This window comes from Plenodomus lingam, assembly GCF_022343315.1.
Source record: "Plenodomus lingam strain CAN1 chromosome Unknown scaffold_20, whole genome shotgun sequence".
Lineage (NCBI taxonomy): Eukaryota > Fungi > Ascomycota > Dothideomycetes > Pleosporales > Leptosphaeriaceae > Plenodomus > Plenodomus lingam.
In genome coordinates, this window is record NW_027093974.1 from 1,080,999 (window position 1) to 1,103,488 (window position 22,490).

The window sequence follows — 22,490 nt, forward strand, 5'->3', positions numbered from 1 at the left end:
CCCAGCCACTCCTACCAACCCCCAAATTGTGTTTATCTCTGCATTTTGCCTGGCAACCGCTGTTATGCTATCGTATCTGAACACGCGGCCGATATGGCTGTATAGCATAGCCCGGCATTCCCGCTCCACTGACGCCGCTATTTCGGCTGCCAAAGTCCATCAGATACAATGTTCAAAAGCTACTGGCAAGCAGACGATACGCCATCTAAACACCCCATTCATACGCTGATCCGCAAGGTCTTCATGGCTCTTCATGGCCCACTCTGACAGCGGCTAGCACGACAAGATGTAAATTAGTATATTCGGATTAACAAGCCGCAAATGAACATAAACTGATTTGACCTCATTGCACCAGTCTCACGCATTTCCCTCGTCATTCCAGCATTCTGAACGAAACATTGCAGCGGAGTATCCCCCAATAGCAGATTTGTATCGTGCCACGCCCTCGTCCTACTGCATTCCCATCAGCCATCCACAAGCTCCACAATGTCCCCAAACTCTTGAAAGAGCCACGGTTCGAGGTCTTTGAAGGCGTCGGGAATTGCTTCTTCCTTCAACTTGATCTCTTTCTCAACAGGCTTGACATCCAATGAGTCAAAGTCGATCGGGTCTAGCACGTCAGTCTCGAGAACAGTATTACGTACATCATCCGAAATTGTAAGGGGATGATCAGACGCTGTCTGTAGCGGCTCCGGGATCTTGGGCTGCTGTTCTCTGCGCCCCCGTTCCGAATGCTCTCTACATCCGGGCATAGCCTGGGAGTCGCGACTGTCCCAAAACGACCCTCCTGCAACTGGCTTTATATTTTCAGTGCGCTCATCAGGACCGTCTTCAGACGCCTCGAACCCGGCGTCATCAGAACAGCTATTCATGTCAAGGCCGGTCTCATACTCCACATGTAAAGCCTCTTCAGGTGCTCTCATAACATTATACTCCTCACCAGCTTCCTCTTGAAGATTATGCGAGTCAGCGACCCCAACCATGGCATCATCTAGAAGAGAGTCATCGTCACCATAGTCATCAGATGTGGGTGAGGGTGCGACGGTCATTGTTGGACACTCCATGTACTCTTCAGACTCAGCGATATCGCTTAGACGCTTCGGTGTAATCCGTGACTCGAGCGCCTGAGATTGGTACAGCTGTGCAGATACTTCATCCAAAGGGATATCACCATAGTCACTTTCAGTTTGTGGCTGCTGACCCGCCTGCTTGTCCAAGAAAGAGAGGCTGTGTTCGCCCCCTTCAGAGTAACAATAAGCCGGTTTACTGTGCATGACCGAATTGAGCGAATTGGGCAATTTGGTTCCCTGGACTGTTTTGTGAAGGTGGTGCAGTTCTCGATAGTCTCTCGGTCCGTTTATAGCATAGTTAGCCCTCCTCGTCTTCTCTTGATGTGTTAGGTCAAGCTCTTCAATGGGAGCTGAACTCTTGCGTTTCGATGCTGTCAGCTGCAGCTTCGTCTGCACGTTCTGCCTTGTCGGGCTCGTTTCCTGCTGCTGAGATTGACTAGCATGACCATCGGATGTCGTGCATTTGGCACTGGTTTTCTTCTTCGGCGGCTTATCCATCCCCGTCTTACAACACATATGTTTGCACGACGTCTTATTCTTGCATACATGATTACAGGCCCACTTCCCATTCGCCAACTGTACTGGATGGTCGTCTTCATCTCTTGTCGCGAGATTGTTTTCTTTTGCATCTATTCTTGGGTGGGTGGCTTTGTTTTTGACAGTGTTCCTTCGAGTAATTACATCGGTAGGATTTGCGTAGTTCTCAATGTGATCGAATTCGAGATCGGCTAGGGGTACGTTCAACAGTGCGTCATCGTCAATGCCGTCGTCATCAAAATCTTCACTGGTAGTAGAACGCCGTCGAGACGGGTTAAAGACTTCATTGCGACGTTTGGAGACATTTGCTTGGTGTGGAAGATCCAGTTCAGGGCTGATGGGTGAAAACAATGCTGGAGCGATTTGAGGTCGTACAGTCGCGTCTCGTAAGCTACCCGCTTAGGCAAGTTAGCAAGGGCTCTTTGGTACTATAGACATACTGACCGATTCCATTGCACGTGACATAACAGTTCACGCTTTGATCATGGCTGGTTAGAAGTGCCGGAAAGACGAGGCTCTGTCCTGACCCTAGTTTCTGGGCACTGAGTGGAATTAATTTGAAGACAAAGTAGTGGACCGAATATCTACGAACCTGATTCGAGCAAAGTGTATCTTCTGGCCATTTGATGTCTCAGCCAAAAGACAAACGTACACTGGCCTAAAATTAAAACGATAAGGAGGCTTTTCATTGATGAAGCCGATGTCTGTCTTGATCTGAACAGTCACACCACCAGAAGCTTTTCTGGCCTACTCAACATTAATCTATTGACCATGGGATGAAGTGTACTACCACTTACTGATGATGGCTGCACGTGGAGTGACACTCGAAGCTTTGGAAATTGTCGAACTTTCTCTAGGATCTTAAGGCCAAAGGGTGGGTTCCTGCCAACGAGAGCTTCAATCCGATGTGGTTCGGAAGCCTCAAGGTCGTCCATGCATCTGATACCAGCATTGACAAACTTGCGCACTGCTACGACACCAATTCCATCAATCTGCCTCATCTGCAACGGACTGTCGTCCCAGGCTTTCGATCCAAGACTACGTTCTAGCATCATTGCGCTATGTATGCTGACAGAGTCTCCTAAATGGATTTGACAGTCTATGATGCATCTGACTAAGCTGTTAACGTTTTTAAACACCATTTGGGTGTCCATGTTGTAATGCGTTCTATGCTTGCTCATTTCGCCGTCCCATGAGATGTCTGCAGATCCCAGGACGGCTTGTATGATCAGCGAAACCTTGTGAGCCGGGATATCGAGGTTGACTGGAATGGCCCAGCGAATTTGCGGTGACTTGTTGAGGAGTTTATAAAATTGCTTCTCGCCCTGGCGGAACCGAAGCATGGAGTACTCCGAAGCTTGAGCAATGGCAGATAACTGGAGAGGGTGTTAGCAGGCAGTTGATCAGCGGTTGTGTTCTGAGACAAGTGACTCACAGTCTCGGATGGAGAAGACTTGGGCTGAAGACCCATCATCACTTGCATTGTCTGAAAGTGGACATAATATCGTGCCATGGCGTGTCCAAACTCAGTACAGTGAATATGTTCCTGACCCGAGACAAGATTGGTATCTTGTAAGAGGGTTATGTCACGGGCGCAGATGTCATCGACCTGCTCTTCCACACTTTGGCCACTTCGTGCGCCTTCTAGTTTGTAATGGACTGGATTCTGCTGGAGTCGGACGTAGAGAAATGTTCTCTTGAGCCATTTTCTGGCAGAGACCAGGTCAGAGATGGTTCCCAGGCCAATCTCGGCATTCATATGGTCGATTAAGTTGAGATGGAGTTTGCTTTCAAGAAGCTCCTCTCCAGTCACCATCATCTCATATCGATGCGCTTTTGCCTGGCGTGTCATAATCACTGCTACCGCAGAGTCATCGAATTGTGGTCGACCTGCCCGACCAAGCATTTGCATCATCTCCAAGTCCGAATATTCCTGCATCCCTTTTTCGGTAAATGAGACGGTGTTTTTGATGATAACCAGATGGCAAGGCAAGTTCACTCCTACGGCCAGCGTTGACGTACAACATATGACATTGAGCTCTCCCGCGATGAAGCTTTTCTCGATCTGCACTCGGTCATTATGGTCTAGACCAGCATGATGGAAGGCAATCCCAGAAGAGACCACCTCACTTAATTCTTTGTTGGACATCATAGGTGGCTTCTGAGGCGGATACCAGAATCGGGAACGATCAGGTGTCGACATCCACCAGTTGGCGATCAATTTCGCCGTATGGATAGTGGATTTCCTAGTGGCGCAAAATATCATGATTGGCTTTCCTTCAGAGTAGTTGGCAATGACTCCAGGCAACTTTTTGTCAATAAACTTTTCAAAAGCAAAGTCGTTGCTTTGATTCGAAACATAGCCACAAACATGCTTTTGGAGTTTGACTGGCCGAAACTCCTCCCCAAACTTTTCGTTCGCAGCAGGTACATCTGGTTCCATTGTATTCTTCCCCAACCAGACTGCTACATCATGGAAATTCGGGACGGTTGCGGAAAGAGCGACAAAACGAACGTCAGTAGCGATAGATTTCGTTCGTGAAACAACCACTTCCAAGACAGCGCCTCGGTTTTCTTTGAGTATGTGGACCTCGTCAATAAGGAAAAGCTTGATGAGTCTCATAAGCTTCTCGTGGTCTTTCCACTTCCTCGTCACACTGTCCCATTTCTCAGGTGTAGTGATGATGATATTGGCCGTTTGCACATTGCGTAAATCTGTGGCGTCGCTGTCACCAGTAAGTTCGGCACATTTCAACCCAATCGATTGGAACTTCTTTTCCCAATCTCGTTGACGTTCGGAGCAAAGAGCTTTGGTAGGTGCTTGGTACACAATCTTGTACTGATCTGTTGCATTGGAGACCACAGCCCGACATATGGCGAGTTCTAGGACCACCGTCTTTCCACTTCCTGTCGGGGAGGCAAGTACGAAGTTGTCGTCGCTTTGGAATATCTTTTGGAAACACTTGGACTGAACAGCGTTGAAAGTTGGGTATGGAAAGATGGTCTGCAGTCGATCGGGTAGAGTGATGATTGGAACAAGTGGGATGCCTTTAACCGTTGGCGCAGCATGAGCGTGCCCGGGTAGTTCAGAATTGAAACGGGAGGGCTTCAGCTGGCGAAAGGGACGTTCAACCCGTTGTTTGTGCTGTAGAGTATGACGATGTTCACAATCGTCCGACTCAGGTTGTGCAAGATATCTGTCATCTTGTAAATTATTTGCGGCCATATCTGACAACTTCCGAACGTTGTGTCGCTCTTCAGCGAAAGATGTTTCCATTGGTCTATATAGACCCGGCACATAGGTGCTTTGCTCCGCGCGTCGCTGACCAGCTCTCATTGCTGGACTGGAAGATGCACCGATCTGCCAGTCCGAGCTGGGCTCCCTAGGGTAATCGACATTGTACGCAAAGCGTCCTGTAGATATTTGTAAGCACCTTCAGGTCATCGCATTATTGCGTCTGCAAACTTACTCAGTTGACCACGCACAGCCTCATTACGAGCGTCCTCTCCTGCTGATCGTCAGCATGAAAATGGCATGGTGCCGAAGTGTCCAATCAATCACCTCCTTCTTCGTGCTCATACTGATCACGCGCTTGATACAGAGGTCGAGAATGTATGGGAGCAGCCTGAGAGAAGGATCTTGAAGGCCCTGGCGCGAGTGAGAGACGGCCCCTGCCCTGCACTGCCTGACATTGACGGTCCTGATAGGGCAGTTGAAGTAGCTCTTCATCTAAGAGTAGGGGAATTAGTACGCTTCCCACTAGTAATTTCGACATACTACTCACCAAATGAGTCAAACGGCCCGCCATAGTCATATAGCTCCTCATCCTCTACTACATCGTACATGGGATCATGGCACAGCGTGGCACGATATCGATCACGTGGTGGCACTTGTCTTGCTGGCTGCGTGAAGCGAGGTTGCAGCATGTCATGTCGAGAATCATATTGTCCAGCTTGTGCAGCTTCGAGCTCGTTAACTTCGTTGTGGCGGTGGTGATGGTACTCCTTAGTCATGACTGCCACAGGTAAAATTGCACTTGAGGCACAGTATAGACCGGCGACAGCACGTACAGAAACAGTGCTTGGAGTGTTCGATGCTTGTAGTGTGTAAATGCAACGCAATAGTATGTGATGACACGAGCGGGGTTACAGACGACAGGTGAGGCGTGAGAGTTGATGAGACGAGAGGGGAAGGCACAAAGGGAAGTCGCACCCCCAACGCGTTCTTGTGACTTTGCGAAAAAAAAAATACACATCGATTGCAGTATCGTCTAAGTGACTGAGCGACGTCAGATGTTCAAGGCAGTAGCATCTACCACAATTGGCCTACTCAATCCTCCCGCTTATCAACTCTTTGATCTCTGGTAGGCGACCCAGGTCGCGATCCATTCGCCCCTATTGGGCTACTTTGGTCCACACGCGCATAGTCAACATCATGGCGAACATGAGCTGGACTTCGCTCCGTTGTTGTTTTCTCGAATTCAGCGATGCTCAGCGGGGATTGGTGGTCGGTCCGCTCTGGCTTGGTGTAGAGATATGTCGCGAATAGAACAACACTAGTACCGATAAAGAACTATGGCTATCAGTATCATCCTTCTCTTCATCATATGAATGTGACTTACTGATTTGGTGACTTTGAAGTCAAAAAAGTATACACTAGCAACGCAGCTAAGCAAGATTGATATCGAAGTGGCAAAGTTCTTTGCGATATTGTCCGCATAGTTGATAACCAGGGCAACGACAATGCCACCAGCTGCCTGGAAGCAAATGGCGGTCCACACGACCCAGTTGTAGCCTGCAAAGAAGCCAGTCTTTGCAATGATCTCGCCATCTTTCCAGACTACGCCAAGGAATAGTGCTGGAAATAGGGACCAGAAGCCAAGCTGGCAATTGCGCACCCAGAGCGACGTGGATTGCGCGCCCGACGATTCTTTCAAGATCTTCTCGAATGTGACACCCGCCAGTCCTGACAAGGCGCATGCTAATAGAACAGCGGTTAGCCCAACCCGTGCATCCATATGGGGCACTTGTGCTGCTCGATCCTTATGTATTCCTTCATAAGACCCAGATCGCATGATATGTGCAACCGCATTGCTGCCAAGGCTGTGCATCTTCTCCATTGTTCGTGCAGCCCAGGCCTTGTCTTTGATCTGAGAGCTGGCCTGAGGAACTTGTATAATGGACACTCCGAGGATGAGCAGAAACAAGGATAGCCATTTACGGGGCGAAAGGACTCTGCGTAGCAGCAGAACGCTAAAAATAGCTGTCGTGAGGATTTTGAGTTGATACGTAACCTGGAATGTCGCCGCATCCAGATTACTGACTGCCACATACTGCAGATTATTTTGTATCGTGTATAGCACGGCCGGTATGGCAAGTTTCCAACTCTCGTTGGTGAAGATTTGGCTGAGGAGGGTACGGAAGAGCGTTGGCATGGTTGTGGTCGAAGGCATTGTGTTGGTCAAGTCATATAGAGCCTGCAGCACAGGTCAGCACATCTTGTCCATCCCCGAATCTCATAGTTAAGTTGACTCACCATTGACCCGCTGATCCCCAGTTTCATCACCTCGTTCAAAAAAACGCTCGTGCTTGCGTGATATCGTTGGCCGCCAACGAGAGGCATGACGCGCGAATAGTGCATAATCTGCTGTCGCATTAGTTTCCAAGAATATGTGACCCGGCCCACGTGTATCACGTTGTACTCTTCCAGCAAAGCTCTGCCCGATCGTACTATGACGGTCTACCATGGTACGCGGAGCTTCGGTGCTGGACGGGTTGGCCTACCAAAATAAGCATGGAATTCTGAAAGATGAGCTATTGAGGAGGTTAGTCGTGGGTCATAGAGCGCGGGAGAGGTGCACATACTGTCGCAAGTGAGAGATGCTTCATCGACACGCCCCCCAGCGTGCCTGAGGCTGACTGGACGGCCATGGTGTTCGTCTGTTGGCTGCGGAGTACCGCTATTGTGCTGCGAGCGACTTGTACTACTATGATGCAGCCAAAGCTATGAGATTGTGGTGCGCAAAAGAATGGCAGGCAGTATGCGTGGATTGGTTCCGACCGTGTGTTAAAAGGAGGAACAAAAGGGGCACAAGGAGCTTACTCGGCGATGAGGTTTGGAGTCTGTTCAGCGTCAGCTGGGCTGTCCGGGGCCTCAAGATGGAGCAGACCCCCCAGGGCCCAAGTCTGGAATCCCGGAAGGTCGGGCGACGCGCGCTACCGAATCGCTTGAGGGGGAAACCTGGCGTCGATCGGTCCTTCCGATGCCCATGCCATGCCACGGTCCTTCTGACTTCCCTATCCGATTTCACATTCCCCGAGTGACAACAATGGTGCTTTGCTGTCCTCAGTGCGACACCAAGGATGCGTGTGTATTCTTCCATCCTTTTCGCAATGCTCTATGCCCATCACTTATCTGCACTGGTGCGTTGTTCAGCTCTTTTTGCAAATATTTCTGTGGCGTCCGCCATACCAGCTAGTGTAGTAGTTTGCCAGCTGAACTCCTGTCAACTTGGTGCATACTGAGTGCTTAAGCCAACACAGCTGGTCGTTATTTCCACATTGCCCTAATCGGGACGTCCCAGGTCTAGGCCCTTACCCTTCCTTACATAATCTCGATTTTCTTGGGCGCCATCCATTGTTCTCGAGAGGGACAAGAATGTGTGGACGTGAAGCGCCATGGAGACAGAATACACAGGTTGAATACACCCTGACTTGAGATGAAATTGAATCATGACGTCATCGCATGTATGCAGTCGGATGAAAGTACTCTGATGGTTATGATTGTAGTACCATATCTATCTGTCTATGTTGTGCTTTGCCAATCATGTAGGAACGATCTCTCAAAGAGCCATTCCAGAGCCAGTGACGGAGTCTTCAACCTTCCGTTGGAAACAGTATAACTTTTGAAGGGTTCTAGTCCTGCAATCTTCCACTGCTCCGCTTAAACAATTACTTTGTGAGGCGCGTCCTTCTCCTCGGGCTCATTGAAGATGTTGACTGGCCACCTGGGCTTGTTGGCAATGTATGGGATGTTGAAGCGGCGAGGCTCCTTCTTGCCAATACTCTCGATCTTCTCAAAGTCTTCCTTGGAGAGCTCAATCTCCTTGAAGTTCTCCTGGATGCGCGATACTGTGACCGACTTGGGAATGACGCTGTGTCCGCCAACCTGGGCCCATGCGAGAATGACCTGTGCGGGTGTGGCATTGTTCGACTTCGCAACTTCTTTGACGGTGTCGTGCTGAATGAGTAGGGGCTCGTTGAACATGTTGTTACCGAATGCCTGAAAAATATCAGCGTGGTTCAATGGTATCCAGATACGCCTGTTACTTACCGAGTACTCGGTGATGTGGATCTTCTTCTCCTTGCAGAACTGGATGAGCTCTGGCTGGAGCAGGCGCGGGTGACGCTCAATCTGGTTGGCCGCGGGTGTAACGCCAGTGCCATCAATCAGAGCTTGCAGGTGCTCCTTGGTGTGGTTGGAGACACCAACAGCCCGCGCCTTCTCCCTGGGCAGCTTTGTCATGGCCCTCCATGTGTCAACGATCGAGACATCATCGAGCATCTTAACGTCGCCATCCTCGCGCAGAGGGAAGAGGCTCTGGTGGGGATCGCTGCGCTCGTCAAAAGCGACGGGGAAGTGGACCAGGTACAAGTCAAGGTAGTCGAGACCAAGCTCAGCCAGGCAGTCGTCGAGAGCTGCTGGGACATCTTCTGGGCGGTGTTGGGAGTTCCAGAGCTTGGATGTGATGAAGACATCTTCACGCTTGAGACCCGAAACCGCACCACCAAAAGCCTTCTTGAAGGCTTGCGCAATCTCCTTCTGATTGCCATAGACCTTGGCAAGATCGATGTGGCGGTAGCCAGCCTTGAGGGCCTCAAAGACAGCCGTCTCAACCTGGCCAGGCTCGGCCTGCCATGTACCAAATCCCAATTGACTGAAATACTACGTCAGCTGAAAAGTTGTTGCGTTCCAGTGACCACAAAGTTACTCACGGGATGCTGGCACCAGTGTTCAAAGCGACTTTCCTTCCGAGAGACATTGTGCGTATAGTGTGGGAGGCAAATCGTCTAATAGAAGGCAACATAAATTGATGGGTGGATGAGAGAGGAATTCACGTAGCTACTTGTACGTGGGACTGGCCATCGGAGGCAAGTGGGATGGCGGGGTCGGGGACGTCACCGATGACATCGGCACTTTCTCCATATTTCCTTAGTACCATGCTGTATGGGAGTTTCTTTCAACTTCACGACATCATACTTCTAGTAGTACAAGGAGCCTTCTCCCCAGGTCTAGCGCAGTGATGGTGGCGAAAGGGATCTTACATGTACTCTATGGGAATCTGTGAGGATGCCTTCGGAGCTTAGCGTCAGATGCAATATTGATCCAAGCTGTCAGTCAGACCGTACCTAATTCGTTAGCCTTGTGCATCAAGCTTTTTGCGTCCATGTAAATACATGGCCTATGAGACGCGTCGCATTAGATCCTTACCCATGCAATGCGGAAATATCGGAACGTTTTTCCATGATTCTCTCGTGCAAGCAGCCAGCTCAAGACAGGTCCAAAAATCTACTGGCAAAGTAAAATCCTCAAGTCTGCTCATTCGATAGACTGTACCCATCACCAGTGCCCGTGAAGAGTAATTCATCCTGCACACACGCAAGACTTCATACAAAACGTTGCAACATGAACATCACCACAGATTAGGTAGCCACCACTAAATCTCGACCAACACACTCAAACACGTAGATATGTGCCAATCATCCGTTGAACAAACAAATGAAATGCACCAAACAAGGTCAACCCTCCCTTTTAGATATTTATACACTCTTTCCAATGTGCTCTCCCAAATTTCCCCCTCGCATTAAACCCTCGAAAAAAGCACGCAGATAGCTGTCAGTACTCGTGTACTAAATAAACCCATTGAACAAATGAAAACACCTGCTCTGTTCATGGAGTGCGCACAAAACGAAGAAATGAAGAAAATGACTCCCGTAACCCGGCAAACCATGCCATGCACATGCACATATTGTCGTATCAAAACACATTCCCCATCCGTCCCTTTCTCGTCTTTAACCATCCCACTTCCAGACTCGAGAGGAGTCTCTATTCGGCTCCACCTTGGCCACCTTGACCGCCGCGGCCACCTCTCGCCCTCTTTCCTCCTCTGTTCGCCCCTCCCTCGCCCTCATCCTCCGCACCGCGCTTCATCCCTCGCCCAGCACCGGGTTGAAACTGCAGCGCACCAGGATTCATACCTCCGCGTCCACTACCTGGGCTGCCACTGCCCTGCGGTCCATTACCCCGTGTACGGTTGCCACGACCACCGCCGCCACCGCCGCGCCCGATTTGGCTCGCTCCAGAGTTGGTCTGCGGCTGTTGGCCTTGCTGTTGGCCTTGCTGTTGATCTTGCTGCATATTCTGCGAATTCTGTTGTCCGCGTCCTCGACCGCCGGGAAGAGGAATGCCAGTCGCTCCACCACGCGGAATGTTGGATTGGATGGCGCCGCGTATGGCTTGAAGGCCTCCACGACCTAAACTAAGTTGTTGAGCAGGTGCTGGAGCTGTGAAACCTGGTTGAGGGAGGCCGCGGCCCATTTGTGCTTGAAGAAAGGGATTTGCGGGTATGTTTGAACCATTGACGCTACTGGCAGACTGAGTGAATGGGTTCATTTGGGCGGGAGCAGTTTCACGTCCTACGCTCATGATTGCTCCATTAGCTTCAGGCGCGGTCGATGCGGGCGTTGCAGTCTGTTGCTGTTGCCCCAATGGTGTGAATTGGGTTGGTGTTTGTGGTGCGGGCTGGGCTGAATCAGGTTGTTGGGCCTGAACTTGCTTTGCAGGCGTGTTTGGCTGGGCAGCAGGTTTTGGTGCCGCCTTTGGAGGGTTCTTAGCAATGGCATACACCTTGGCGACTTCCTCAGTAGGTGTCTCCTGGGCGGCCTTTTCGAAGATAGCCCACTTGGCTTTCCAGGAGTTGATCTGATTCTCCTTCAGTTGACCCTTCAGTTGTGCGGTACGAGCCATGACTTCCTCCTTTCTGGCAAGAGCCTCCTTTAACGTCTTCTCGTGTTCGGCCTTGATTTTGGCTAGCTCGGCTTCGTGATCCTCGGATTTGCTCTGTGCTGCCTCTTCTTTTATAGTTGGAGCATCGCCTGAGGGCACAAGAGCCTTAAGTTGCTCACACTCGGCCTTGAGAGTCTCAGCCTCAGCCTTTGCCTTGGCGGCCTGCTCGTTGAGAACAGCAACACGCTTGTTGACATTCAGACGCACAATGTCCTTGGCTGTCTGATTTTTCTGGATGAAGTCTCGGACCACGTGTCCTTCAGCGGTTTCTGCAGGTAGACCAATGATCTCACCCACGCTGTCTGAATCAGGAGCAGCTGGTGCATTGGTTCGGTTCTCCTCATTCTGAGGGGCAGGTGGCATGGCATTTTGTTGTTCCTCTCGCAGCCGCTCGAGCTCAGTGGTGTGAGCAGTCTTGAGGTTCTCAAGCTCCTTGTCGGTCTCGGCACGTATTTGTCGGATCTTATCATTGGCCTTCTTGACAAGTGCAGATTGCTTGGCTTCCTTGATTTGCACCTCCTCGAGACGACGGTTCACGTCTGCCTCCAGCGCCTTCAGTTCGGCTTCACGCTGGTCGAGGGCGGCCTTGATGGCAGCCATGTTGCCGTTATCTTCTGAAACCTCTGCTTGAACCTCCTTGTTATTCGATTCCTTCGCGGCATCGAGCTGAGTTCGCAAATCTTCGACTTCCTTGCGGGCTGCCGTGAGCTCTGAGCCAAGCTTCTCAATCTCACCAGATGCGTTTGAAGCAGTGGTAGATTCAGCTACAGCGGCAGCAGATGTCTGTTGCGAAGTTTGGCTCTGTGCTTGAGTGAGCTGCTCTCGAAGCTCAACAATCGTGTTGCCCTTTTCAGCCTGGATTGAGGTTAGCAACATGTGCTTTTCGGTAGACTCAGTAATACTTACAATTTCCTTCTCCAGCGTCGCGACTTGCTGTCGTTCCAAGGCAAGTTGAACGCGCAGACTGGCGATCTGATTCTGAACAACATTGTAATTGCTTTCTGCAGCAAGGGCTCGCTTGTTGGCTTTGTCGAGGTTTTCCTTCAAGATCGCCAACTGCTCCGAGGAGATATCAGCACCGCCTTCCTGAACCTGGCCATCCTCAGACATGTTGATATCTGCAGCTGCATTACTCGTGGTGTTGGACTGCACCTGTGCTTCCTGAGCAGTCTTAGCGGTCTGCAGCTCTTGCTGTGCAGTCGCGAGATTGGCGTGCGATAGTTCAAGTTGTTGCTGTAATGAGATCATCTGCTCCTGTGATTGGCTGGCACCAGACTGCGCGACTGATAATTGTTCTTGGCACTGTTCTAGTTCTTGCCTGAGAGCTGTAAGCTCGCTTTGTAGTTCGTCTCGCTGATTAGTGAGGCCCTCGATCTCAGTGGCCTTCTGTTTCATCTTTTCATTGTGGACCTTGTTAAAGCCATTACGAGCCTTCGCTGTCTCCGCAGCCTTGACCTCTTGGATAGTGGCCTCACGAGTCTCAGCGACGATAGTCTCTTGCGATGCTTCCAGCGCAGCAATCCTTTCGGTGAGAGCTTTGACCTGGTCTAACGCCTGATCACGTTCGGTCTTGAGACTCTCAATTTGCTGCTTCAAGTCTTCGAGCTCCTTGGGGTCGATGCGGTCATAGCGTTGTAGTACATCTTGGTGACGCTTCTGCCAACGATCACGGTCCTCTTCAACAGCCTTAAGATGCCCGACATTCAGCTCAAGCTCACTCTCCAGTTCCGAAACGCGAGTTTGCAGAGGTTCAAGTTCATTCTGCAACTCTTCCAACGCTTTGGTCTTCTCGGACACTTGATTTAGAAGACGGGTATTGTCGTTGCGAAGAGTCATGTTGCTCTCACGGTAGACATTGAGCTCTTGAATGCGTTCTTGCAGAGTCTGTATACTTGTGTTGCTCTGCGATCCTTGAGCCTTAGATTGCTCGGCAATAAGCTTCTCGCGCGTCTGATCGAGTTGTGTTTGGGCATGTGCAAATTGGTGTTCCAAACGCTTCGTTTCCTGCTCTTTCAGGTTCAACTGCACCTCCAAGATTTCCTTCTCGCGTCTGAGGTAGGTCTCGATGTCTTGAAGGCTGTTCGAGCTAGTTTCCATGGCTGATGCTTCGCCGCCAGCAACAGTAATGCGGTTATGCTTGAGACTATCAATTTGCGCCTTGTAATCGTCAAACTGGATGAGCAACGTCTGGTTGTATTGTTTAAGATCATCGTGACGTCGCTTCGCGTCGGTTATTTGCTCTTCTAATTGAGTCTGGGTCGTCTTCCAGTGCTCCTGGCTTCGTTCCAAAGTGTTTCGCGCGGCTTCGGCCTGTGCCTTGAACTGAGCAATGTCGGCCTTGAGTTGATCCTGCTCATCGCGAAGAGTTCGCAATTTCTCCATGGTCTGGCCGTGCTTGGCAAGCTCAGCCTCATAGTCCTGCTGAGCGCGCGCAGCAATGTCGGCTTGTGTCTTGACGAACTCAGCCTGTGCAGTAGCCTCCTCCTTGTAGTCGGCCACATCGTTCTTGAGGCGCGAGATCTCCATCTCGAGAAGGTCCTTTTGTTGCGACAACTGCAGAGCCTCCTGCTCATGTTTACCTCGCAGCTCAGTAAGTTCTGTTGTTGATGCCGCAAGTTCAGATGATATATCTTCAACGCGTTGTTGTAGATCATTGATCTTGGCATCCTTCTCTTCTTGCGCCATGTTCAACTCTTCCTGAAGACGCTCGTGAGCTTCCACGAAAGATTGGAGTCGCTCCTCGGCGTCTTGAGCAATATTTTGGAAGCCCACAATCTGGCTGTTGACCAAGTCGAGATCTTCCTGCTTGCGCTCAAGCTTACGCCCAAGGTCTGCAACCTGAGCAGTCAGCTCCTCCTCCCGACTTATTGGCTCGTCCTCTTGATCTCCAGATCCATTAAGTCGTGGTTGAAGAGTGTTTAGACGATCCTCCGCGATCTGAAGCTGGCACTGTAGATCCTTGATTCGTTGTTCCAATTGTTGGCGTATCGAGTCTGCTGATGCAGATTTGACTTCTGCACTATTCCTTGCAGCAATGAGGTCATCAATCCTCCGCTGTGCCTCCGAACGTTCGTAGTCTCGTTGCTGCACTGTCTTCTTGTGGTCGGCAAGTTCGTCCTCTAGCTTACGCTGGGCCATCTGGAGATCTGCCTCCTGCTTCTCAATCTTGGCCTGTAGTTCGCGACGAGTGTTCGTTGCTGTTAGCTCAAACTCGTTTCGCAGGCTCTGAACATCAGAGACCAGTTTGCTGAGGCGGTCCCGCTCGTCCATCAGCTCCTGGTTCCGCTCCTTGAGGCGCGCCTCTGTCGATTGGGCCACTTGCTGGGAAGCCTTCAGGTGGACCAACTCGCTTTCGAGACCCTGAATTCTAGTAGTGGCTTCAGCAACCTCTTGGTCAGCCTTTACGATCCTATCATCCTGTTTGGCCAACGTGGCTTGGACATTATTGTAACGATCCTGTAGAGTTTCCTTCTCTTGTTGCAACATCTTGATGGTGCTTTCAAGACGCATGTAGCGGTCCTGCTCTCGTCGAACCTGCGATTCAAGACGGGCCTTGTCAGACTGAAGCTGATTATTGCTCTTGGTGAGGCTGTCAATCTGCGACTTATTAGTTGTATTGTTGGTCGCACTCTCCGTCTTCAACAGATCAATATGAGCCTTGAGATCCTCGACAAGCTTGTTGTAGTCTGGGTTGTCCTTCGGGAGCGCCTGTTCGGATAGATGGTGGCCTGCAGGTACCGATTGTGCAAAAGCTGGATTGGGCTGCGAATCAGACAGCGAATTTCGCTTAGGTATGCTCCGGAAGTACATGTCGCGTTCTGCCTTGAAAGTCTGGGCACGCACGGTGAGGGTCTTGATCTCCTCTTCCTTTTCTCCTATTTGTGATCGCAGTCTGACGAGCTCCTCGTGATCCTTCTTATGCTGCTCCAACTTGTTACGAGCTTCCTGCGCCTCATGCTCGTCTGCTAGCTGTCGTATCGCGTTCAGCGCGTTAGAGTGTTGCTGCTGCAAGTCTGCGACTCGCTGGTATAGCACAAGATGTTTGGTGATGAGGTTGTGTGTGACTGAATCGCTGGGTAGCGCATGATCCGGCACTTGGTTATCTACCGATTCTAGAATGAACTGCCTCTGATCGGCAGGAAGGGAATCGAGCCCATTCTCCTCTGCTTCTCGCCGCCACATCAGTGAACGCACCTGTATCGTCATGTCTTGAACTTGATGGCGGAGAAGTGAGCACTCCTTTTGTACACCTTCTAGATCGCCTTGGGCCTTGCGCGCGTCTCTACATGCCGACTCGCGTTCTGCACTCACGTCATTGAGAAGGTTCGTCAGCTCATGGCACTGTTCGGTAAGCGCGTCGTTCTCACGACGGAGCTCCTCGAACTCCGGCACTCGAGCATCCATCTCCCGCAGCAATTCAGATGTGACGGTCGAGGCTTCCTCGGCCTTCTCTCGGACTTTGCGAAGCTCCTTCTTGAGATCGTTATTCTCAATCAGCAGCTGAGTCCTGGTCGCATCTGCCTTGAGTAATGTGCCCCCGGGCGAGAATGGAGCAGGCGAGCCAGCGCGGCCAGGTGTGCCAAAGTTCCCGTTCATACCATGTCGAGGCGTCGCCGGCATACGAACAGAATTCCTCATTTCCTTGTTTTCGCTGGTGAGGTTCTCAACAAGGGTCTCTGCGTTGGCCAACTCAGCCTCTGCTGTGTTAGCTCGACTGCGCTCCACCTCGAGCTCGGCCTGCAGCAGTCCAATCTCCGTAGCAGCATCATGTTCCAGTTGGTCCTTGGTGGCTTGTATACTCTGTGCATGTTGTTTTTCCATGGCAGAGTTAGCCTTGTGCAGCTCCGCGAGTCTGTTGGCACTGTCTAGCTCGATCTGATGCCTGGCCACCAACTCTGACGCTTGGCGCTCTAGCTCGTCGATACGCTTGCGATCCTCCTCAGCGTTGCTCTGAAGCTCGGCAATGTGTTGGCGCAGGGTGGCTTCGGTGCGGCGAAGGGCATCAATCGTCTCAGAGGCATCGGCATTCTCACGCAGGAGCTGGGCAATCTGAGCGCTCTTTTCCTTGCGATGCTTGCTGTAGTCGTCGGACCGCTTCTTGAGTTCGGTGGTGTACCAGTCGTTGTTCTTGCGCAAGGCTTCGATTTCCTGTTGCAGGTTGGTCTCGCGGAACTTGACATTGGAGGCGGCGCTTTCCAGGGTCTGGTTCTTCTCCTCGAGCGAAGACAGCTGCTTCTTCAATTCGATAGACTTTTGGTGTTGCTCAGATAACTCTTGGGCAAGGCGGTCGTGGGCGGCCACCTTGGCCTCATGCATAGCAATGGCATCGCGATTCTGAGACTCGAGTGTCTTGATGCGGGACTCGAGTGCCTGTACCTCGGATGTGGAGCTGGTTGCCGTCGTCTGAAGGGTGTGTAGCTCCTTCTCGATTTGTTGACGTGCAGTTTCTACAATCACGTTAGCCTGCAACACACAGCCCATGGCACCAGCACAACGCGTACCCTCCTGTGCAAGCTTCTGCAGCGCCTCTTCCGCCTCTTTTTGCGCTTTGTCAGCGGCAGCCTTCAGCGACCTCGCGCGTTGCTCTCCGCCTTGGACAGCAGCCTCGAGCTCCACTTCGGCGCGGACTTTTTCCGACTGCAAATCATCGTAGGCGCGGGCCTTGGCCTCAATCTGGGTAAGCAGCGACTCGACGAGTTCAACGGTGGGTTCGGATAGTAACGAGTGGAATGTCGTCTCAGGCAGCGAATATGACGCGGCGAGGTAGCCAACATCGACTACGGCCGTCGCCATGCTGTGTGAGAGTGGAAGCTAGAATTATCGAATGTGGTCGCGCACCATCCTCTCCCGGTGGATGACGAGTATGAGGGGACTATGGGCGAAAGAAGAGGAACAAAGGGCGCGTCGGGGGGCCGTGGGCGCAGACAATGAAGAAGTTGGTCCAAAGCCTTTGGGGGGCAGTCGCGAGCTTTGGTTGTTTGACGACAGACTAACTAACGCAGCAGGCGCCTTGCACGCACGGATCTGCGCTAGGCCCAATGCTTGCTGGCTTGCATGCGCTCATCGCAACTTCCATTGTATGTTCCCACCTTTACCTGGCACCTACCTCGCTTAGTCATTGGTCGCTGCCTTCTTTGGCCTTGTTCCTTCCCGTCCTTCATCATCTGCGCCTGCCTATACTCACACACTCGCTTCCCCTCCATTTTCCCTCCATCCCCATTCACCGCCCTGGCTGCTTCTTCTCGGATTGCTGTGCGACCCTTTAGCTAGACGCTGCACACACCACCACCATCACCACACCCGACGCTGTATCAGGACTTCCTGCTCCAACCACCCGCAATCCATCTCCCAAAAACAATCTCCTCCCACCATGTCCTTCTCCAAAACCAACCTCGCTCAGCGGATGAATGCACCTTCTCCCACCCCCTCCAACACCTCGACCAACGGCGCCAAGCGCAAACGTCCCGCCGATGGCCTCCCCGTCGTCTACTCGCAGCCCCAAGACACTGGCACTGGCGAGCACGTCTACACACGCCTCACCTACGCCACCGACCATCTGCGCGACAACCCGACCAAATGGCTCCCCTTCGACGACATCATGGCCTTCCTGAACCTGCCCCCCGGCCACGTGCAGCGAGAGCAACTGCGCGTCCTGATGCGTGCCGACAACGCCGGAAACCGCATCTCGTGGAACTCTGCAAACGAAACATACCGCTACAAGCCCAAGTTGCAGATCCGCAACGCCGCACAGCTCAAGGGCTACCTGCAAAGTCAGAAGAGTGCCATGGGTTTGAGCATCAAGGATTTGAAGGACGGATGGGCGACGGTGGCGGATGATATCAAGCTCATGGAGGACAAAAATGAGGTCTTGGTCAAGCGGACCAAGGATGGCGTGGCCAGGACGGTCTGGAATAACGACCCCAGCATGATGCATCCCATGGAGCCCGAGTTTGCCCAGATGTGGCATCGTATTGCCATCCCGGCTAATCCCGACGAGTTGAGGTCTGCTCTGCAGGGTGCAGGGCTGGTGGCGGCGACGCAGAAGAAGGAGGTGGTTGCGACCAACAAGAACAAAAAGGCAAAGGCGCCAAGGAAAAATGGTAAACAGACGAATACCCACATGGCACATTTGCTCAAGGATTTCTCCGGTATGAGGAAATAGAGGCGGTATCTTGGTTATTTTGCATCAGCGATGGCGTTTTTTGGGGGGATAACTTTGCATCTTTTTGATCGTGGGCTTTTTGTGGGTTGTATGCACACTCTAGGGAACAAAAGGGACATTGTCCTCCTTCGACGAGACTGCATGATGATTAGCTTCAATGTCATCTCCTACGGTAGGACTGGGCTAGGTTCATCTCTAACCATGTCACCAACAGATATACAAAACTTATTTACCAAAACGATTCAGAGTCAGAGACGGCATAGGCACGATACCGTGATACCGTCCCACCATATTGTTCTCATCATTGTAATTCTCCATTCTATCGTCCCCCCAACTTCATTCCCACCCCCTTGTCCCCATCACTTAAAAATCCGCCTCGTCCACATTCCTGATCCAGCTTACCATCCACCTCACAGTATCCACATGCGCCCTCACCCCAACCTTCTCATCCACCGTATGTATATTCCCCATCCCCACTTGCTCCCTATCCCACCCAGGCCCATACCTAAAAATATGCTCGCTCAAGTCCCAGTAATACCGCGTATCTGTATTGCCAGTCATGATGCCAGGGGCAACAAGGAGTTCAGTACCATACAGGGCGCGAGTAGTACCGGCGAGCACGACATAGGGAGATGTCGTCTTATTCGTAGTGCGTGAGGAAGAGGAAAGGGTTGTTGGAGTGATCGGAGCAGGTTCCAAGAGGGTGTCTGAATGGGAGAGAGTGATTGAGTTTGGTGTTTCTGTGCCGTTGAAGGCGTGCAGTGTGAGATTGTATTTCTGTGCGATTTGGCCTGCGAGATGCGAGATGTGAGCTTTGATGGCAGAGGAGCTGGAGCCGACGTTGATACGGTGGTTTACCGTGACCGCGGTGCGTTCGGGCAGTGCGTTGTTCTTCACGCCGCCATGGATAATGTCTACAGCCACAGAGGTTGTGAAAAGATACTTTACTTCTAGTCCGGCTTTCGCTGCTTCGAGGGCTAGGTCATCTTTGCGGGGCTTCTTGGAACAGGTGTGTGTGTGCGCTGAGCGCTTATCCAGCAGCTTTCCTAGCTTGTGCGGAAAGTCGGGCGCGTGTTCTGCGCCGCATTGGAGAAGTCCAAGATAAGGATTCGTTTCATCAAGAACAGGCTCATATGTGTTCTTCTCAATCAGTGTGATGAGTTCACTCGCCACACCGATGCTGTTATGCTGAGGCGGTATACTGCTGTGGCCACCAGGCATACGCACCACGATGTCGACATCGACATAGCCCTTCTCCGCGACTCCAGGGAGAGCAAAGTTGGCGCCCCAGCTCTCAGTATTGACGGCACCTTCATCGATAATGGCAGCGATGGAGTTGTGTCCGAGTTTAGAAAGCAAATGAGCTGAAAGATGCTTTGCGCCCTGGCCACCGGAGATTTCTTCATCAAATCCAAAGGAGAGAATTAGGGTGCGGCGCGGAGTGAAGTCTGCCGCGATTAGGGCCTCGACTGCGTTGAGAATGGCGAGGAACTGGTTTTTGCAGTCGCTTGCTCCGCGGCCCCAGACAAACTTGCCGTCGTAGTGGCCGGAGAAAGGCGGGTGTGTCCATTCTGTGTCCTCGTATCAGCAAAAGTTCAGCATTCGTGATTTAAACAGGAAAAATTGAAATACAACATACGCTTAACAGTGCTTTCAGGCACAGGTACTACATCCTGATGTGCCATCAACAAATTCGGCTTCAACGCGGGATCCGTTCCAGCCCACGTGAACAGCAATCCATGCGTATTGACATTCTCTTTCTGCAGTGTCGCATGAACAAGCGGATACGTCTTCTCCAAGTAATCTGCAAACGAATAGAAAATATCCCATCGAGCATCTTCTCCGATAGCACCCATGTCATCATAACTTTGCGTCGGTATCTTTACCGCGCCGGTAAGCCGTCCAATCGCCACGTCGCGGAAGTCATTTGATGTAAGATAACTTTCCATGTTATCCAACTCTTTTGATCTGCGTGATGGAAACAGCGGCTCTACTTGGACGCATTTCGGTGCCAATGGATGATGCTTGCCGGATGTGACGTCCCATTGCGGTGCGCGAGACGGGGCACTAGCGAACAACCAGATTGTCAGACAAATAAGAGTACCCTTGAGGAAGATTGAGGTTGTGGTAGTTTTGCTAGTTGGTTCTACAGGCGCATTTGGTATCTGTTCACTCCAAACTTTGGCCATCTTGGTTGAGTTGAAGTTGGTGGAGAGTTAACGGGTAGGCATTGCACAGGTCTGGGGATACACACCATTTCGAATGACGCAACGAAGCTCCCGGCTGAACCGGCATGGGACGACGTTAATTTTCTTGTCAACGACTCATCTTAACGATTCATGCCAGCAACTCAAGGGGCTTTGAACTCTATTTCTTCCAATCACCCCCGGCGAATGTGTTATCACAGCAAGTATATCACAATTAGTGCTTTTTTTTTGACACAAAGTTTGCATTTTACTGTCTTGACCACTCACCGCTTTGTACCCCTGCATGGAGAATCCCGTTGCCAGCATCGATTCACCTATAAGACCAGTCTTTTGCAGGCTATCCACACGAAACGTCCAACCGCAGACGCCCTTGGCACTTGATCAACTTGATACAGGCATGTGTTTCACACTACCATTACTACTAACCTACTCGATGTTTTATCACGCGGCTTATGTAGATGGGACTCTCTTACAGATATCCCATGAGGATCTTGTAGACCATCGGGAAGTGCTAATCGTCCTCGCCACAATAGACTAATCGTCCTCGCCACAGTAGACTAATCGTCCGCGCCCTTACTGGCGTACCTTAGCCGCCTAGTAAAGTAGTACTTGGCGCTCTGTATCTTACCTGAAAAAATGTATAAGTCAGCATAAATACCTAGGGCTCGAGTAGGGTACGGGTTAGAGTAGGGTTAGGGTTAGTATAGAGTGAGGGATATAGAATATATAAAAAACGCGCTCCTCCTTATTTAGGAAGATGTAGTACATTCACGGCTAAGCCACTAAAACTCTGGCTATACCTAGATGGGAAGGGCGAGGACAAATAGCAACTCCCGTAGACCATCGAATACATCCATGCAATCCAATTAACAACCACCAACAAGGTTGACTCTGTAAACTTCAGTTCCGTGAACTGCTTAGATAAAGTGTGGTCATAGTCACAAAAGTTATTGTGATAATGCGGGTACGGTACGATACACCGGTTTCCCCCACATCTTTTCAATAGTACTAGTATGTCCAAGCGCAAGCTCGATATCCTTGTGCATCCTGTAATAGATTTCATGCATAATGAACGTATCCAAGTATGGATGGATGGTCTTCAGAGATGATGGCTTCTTGTAGATACAGTGGAGGCGCCGTAACAAGAGAATTCATCCTCCCACAGCATTGTACGATAATGTTGCAGGTGGAAAGTTGAGTGCATTTCTACATGTCCGAGCAAACATGTCGTCTCTCGAGAATGGACTCATTTCTGGAACCGTACATTGCCCGGTGTTGATGTAACGTGATATGGCGACGGCAACATATTGCCTGGCTACATAGTTTCGGTCATGGGTTTTGAGCGCGTAGGTTGCCAAGGCCTAAAGCTCTGGACATGTTCTTGCGGCAGTTAGGACTGGCAGGCCGAATAGATTTGTATAAACCTATTCTCGAGGATGAGGCCGATT

The 22,490-nt window shown here is 51.1% G+C and overlaps 6 protein-coding genes across 6 annotated transcripts; 1 reads left to right on the forward strand and 5 right to left on the reverse strand.

Annotated features, from left to right (window-relative positions):
* Positions 1 to 313: 313 nt before the first annotated feature.
* On the reverse strand, positions 314 to 5,621 carry IAQ61_011348 (uncharacterized protein; the record flags this gene model as incomplete). The annotated part of the gene is made up of 8 exons (XM_066099162.1): positions 314 to 2,005; positions 2,052 to 2,149; positions 2,200 to 2,354; positions 2,405 to 2,983; positions 3,043 to 5,021; positions 5,078 to 5,116; positions 5,170 to 5,337; positions 5,393 to 5,621. 8 exons carry the CDS (start codon positions 5,619 to 5,621, stop codon positions 465 to 467), a joined length of 4,788 nt encoding a protein of 1,595 aa, XP_065950681.1. The 3' UTR covers positions 314 to 464.
* A 316-nt stretch (positions 5,622 to 5,937) lies between these two features.
* IAQ61_011349 (uncharacterized protein) lies at positions 5,938 to 7,997 on the reverse strand (the record flags this gene model as incomplete). The annotated part of the gene is made up of 5 exons (XM_066099163.1): positions 7,473 to 7,997; positions 7,392 to 7,421; positions 7,144 to 7,251; positions 6,230 to 7,084; positions 5,938 to 6,180 (listed from the first exon to the last, which is right to left on the reverse strand). The coding sequence occupies exons 1-5, from the start codon at positions 7,536 to 7,538 to the stop codon at positions 5,938 to 5,940; spliced, it is 1,302 nt and encodes a 433-aa protein (XP_065950682.1). The 5' UTR covers positions 7,539 to 7,997.
* A 369-nt stretch (positions 7,998 to 8,366) lies between these two features.
* Positions 8,367 to 9,890, reverse strand: GLD1_2 (mitochondrial glycerol dehydrogenase Gld1). Its single transcript, XM_003843853.2, has 3 exons — positions 9,603 to 9,890; positions 8,941 to 9,544; positions 8,367 to 8,889 (listed from the first exon to the last, which is right to left on the reverse strand). The coding sequence occupies exons 1-3, from the start codon at positions 9,692 to 9,694 to the stop codon at positions 8,551 to 8,553; spliced, it is 1,035 nt and encodes a 344-aa protein (XP_003843901.2). The 5' UTR covers positions 9,695 to 9,890; the 3' UTR covers positions 8,367 to 8,550.
* A 217-nt stretch (positions 9,891 to 10,107) lies between these two features.
* On the reverse strand, positions 10,108 to 17,639 carry IAQ61_011351 (uncharacterized protein). Its single transcript, XM_003843854.2, has 3 exons — positions 17,175 to 17,639; positions 12,580 to 17,120; positions 10,108 to 12,528 (listed from the first exon to the last, which is right to left on the reverse strand). Exons 1-3 carry the CDS (start codon positions 17,464 to 17,466, stop codon positions 10,714 to 10,716), a joined length of 6,648 nt encoding a protein of 2,215 aa, XP_003843902.1. The 5' UTR covers positions 17,467 to 17,639; the 3' UTR covers positions 10,108 to 10,713.
* A 404-nt stretch (positions 17,640 to 18,043) lies between these two features.
* Positions 18,044 to 18,835, forward strand: IAQ61_011352 (uncharacterized protein; the record flags this gene model as incomplete). Its single annotated transcript, XM_003843855.2, has 1 exon — positions 18,044 to 18,835. The coding sequence occupies one exon, from the start codon at positions 18,044 to 18,046 to the stop codon at positions 18,833 to 18,835; it is 792 nt and encodes a 263-aa protein (XP_003843903.2).
* A 363-nt stretch (positions 18,836 to 19,198) lies between these two features.
* On the reverse strand, positions 19,199 to 21,024 carry IAQ61_011353 (uncharacterized protein; the record flags this gene model as incomplete). Its single annotated transcript, XM_003843856.1, has 2 exons — positions 19,199 to 20,406; positions 20,475 to 21,024. The coding sequence occupies 2 exons, from the start codon at positions 21,022 to 21,024 to the stop codon at positions 19,199 to 19,201; spliced, it is 1,758 nt and encodes a 585-aa protein (XP_003843904.1).
* Positions 21,025 to 22,490: the final 1,466 nt, after the last annotated feature.

Excerpts from the sequence above, each read along its gene's own strand:
- GLD1_2 (XM_003843853.2), bottom strand. The coding sequence starts at position 9,694 with ATGTTGCCTTCTATTAGACGATTTGCCTCCCACACTATACGCACAATG. Across the intron at positions 9,545-9,602 it reads AACACTGGTGCCAGCATCCC|TCAATTGGGATTTGGTACAT; the intron begins GTGAGTAACTTT and ends GTAGTATTTCAG. Across the intron at positions 8,890-8,940 it reads TCCACATCACCGAGTACTCG|GCATTCGGTAACAACATGTT; the intron begins GTAAGTAACAGG and ends GATATTTTTCAG.
- IAQ61_011351 (XM_003843854.2), bottom strand. The coding sequence starts at position 17,466 with ATGGCGACGGCCGTAGTCGATGTTGGCTACCTCGCCGCGTCATATTCG. Across the intron at positions 17,121-17,174 it reads GCAGAAGCTTGCACAGGAGG|AAACTGCACGTCAACAAATC; the intron begins GTACGCGTTGTG and ends ACGTGATTGTAG. Across the intron at positions 12,529-12,579 it reads CGACGCTGGAGAAGGAAATT|GCTGAAAAGGGCAACACGAT; the intron begins GTAAGTATTACT and ends ACCTCAATCCAG.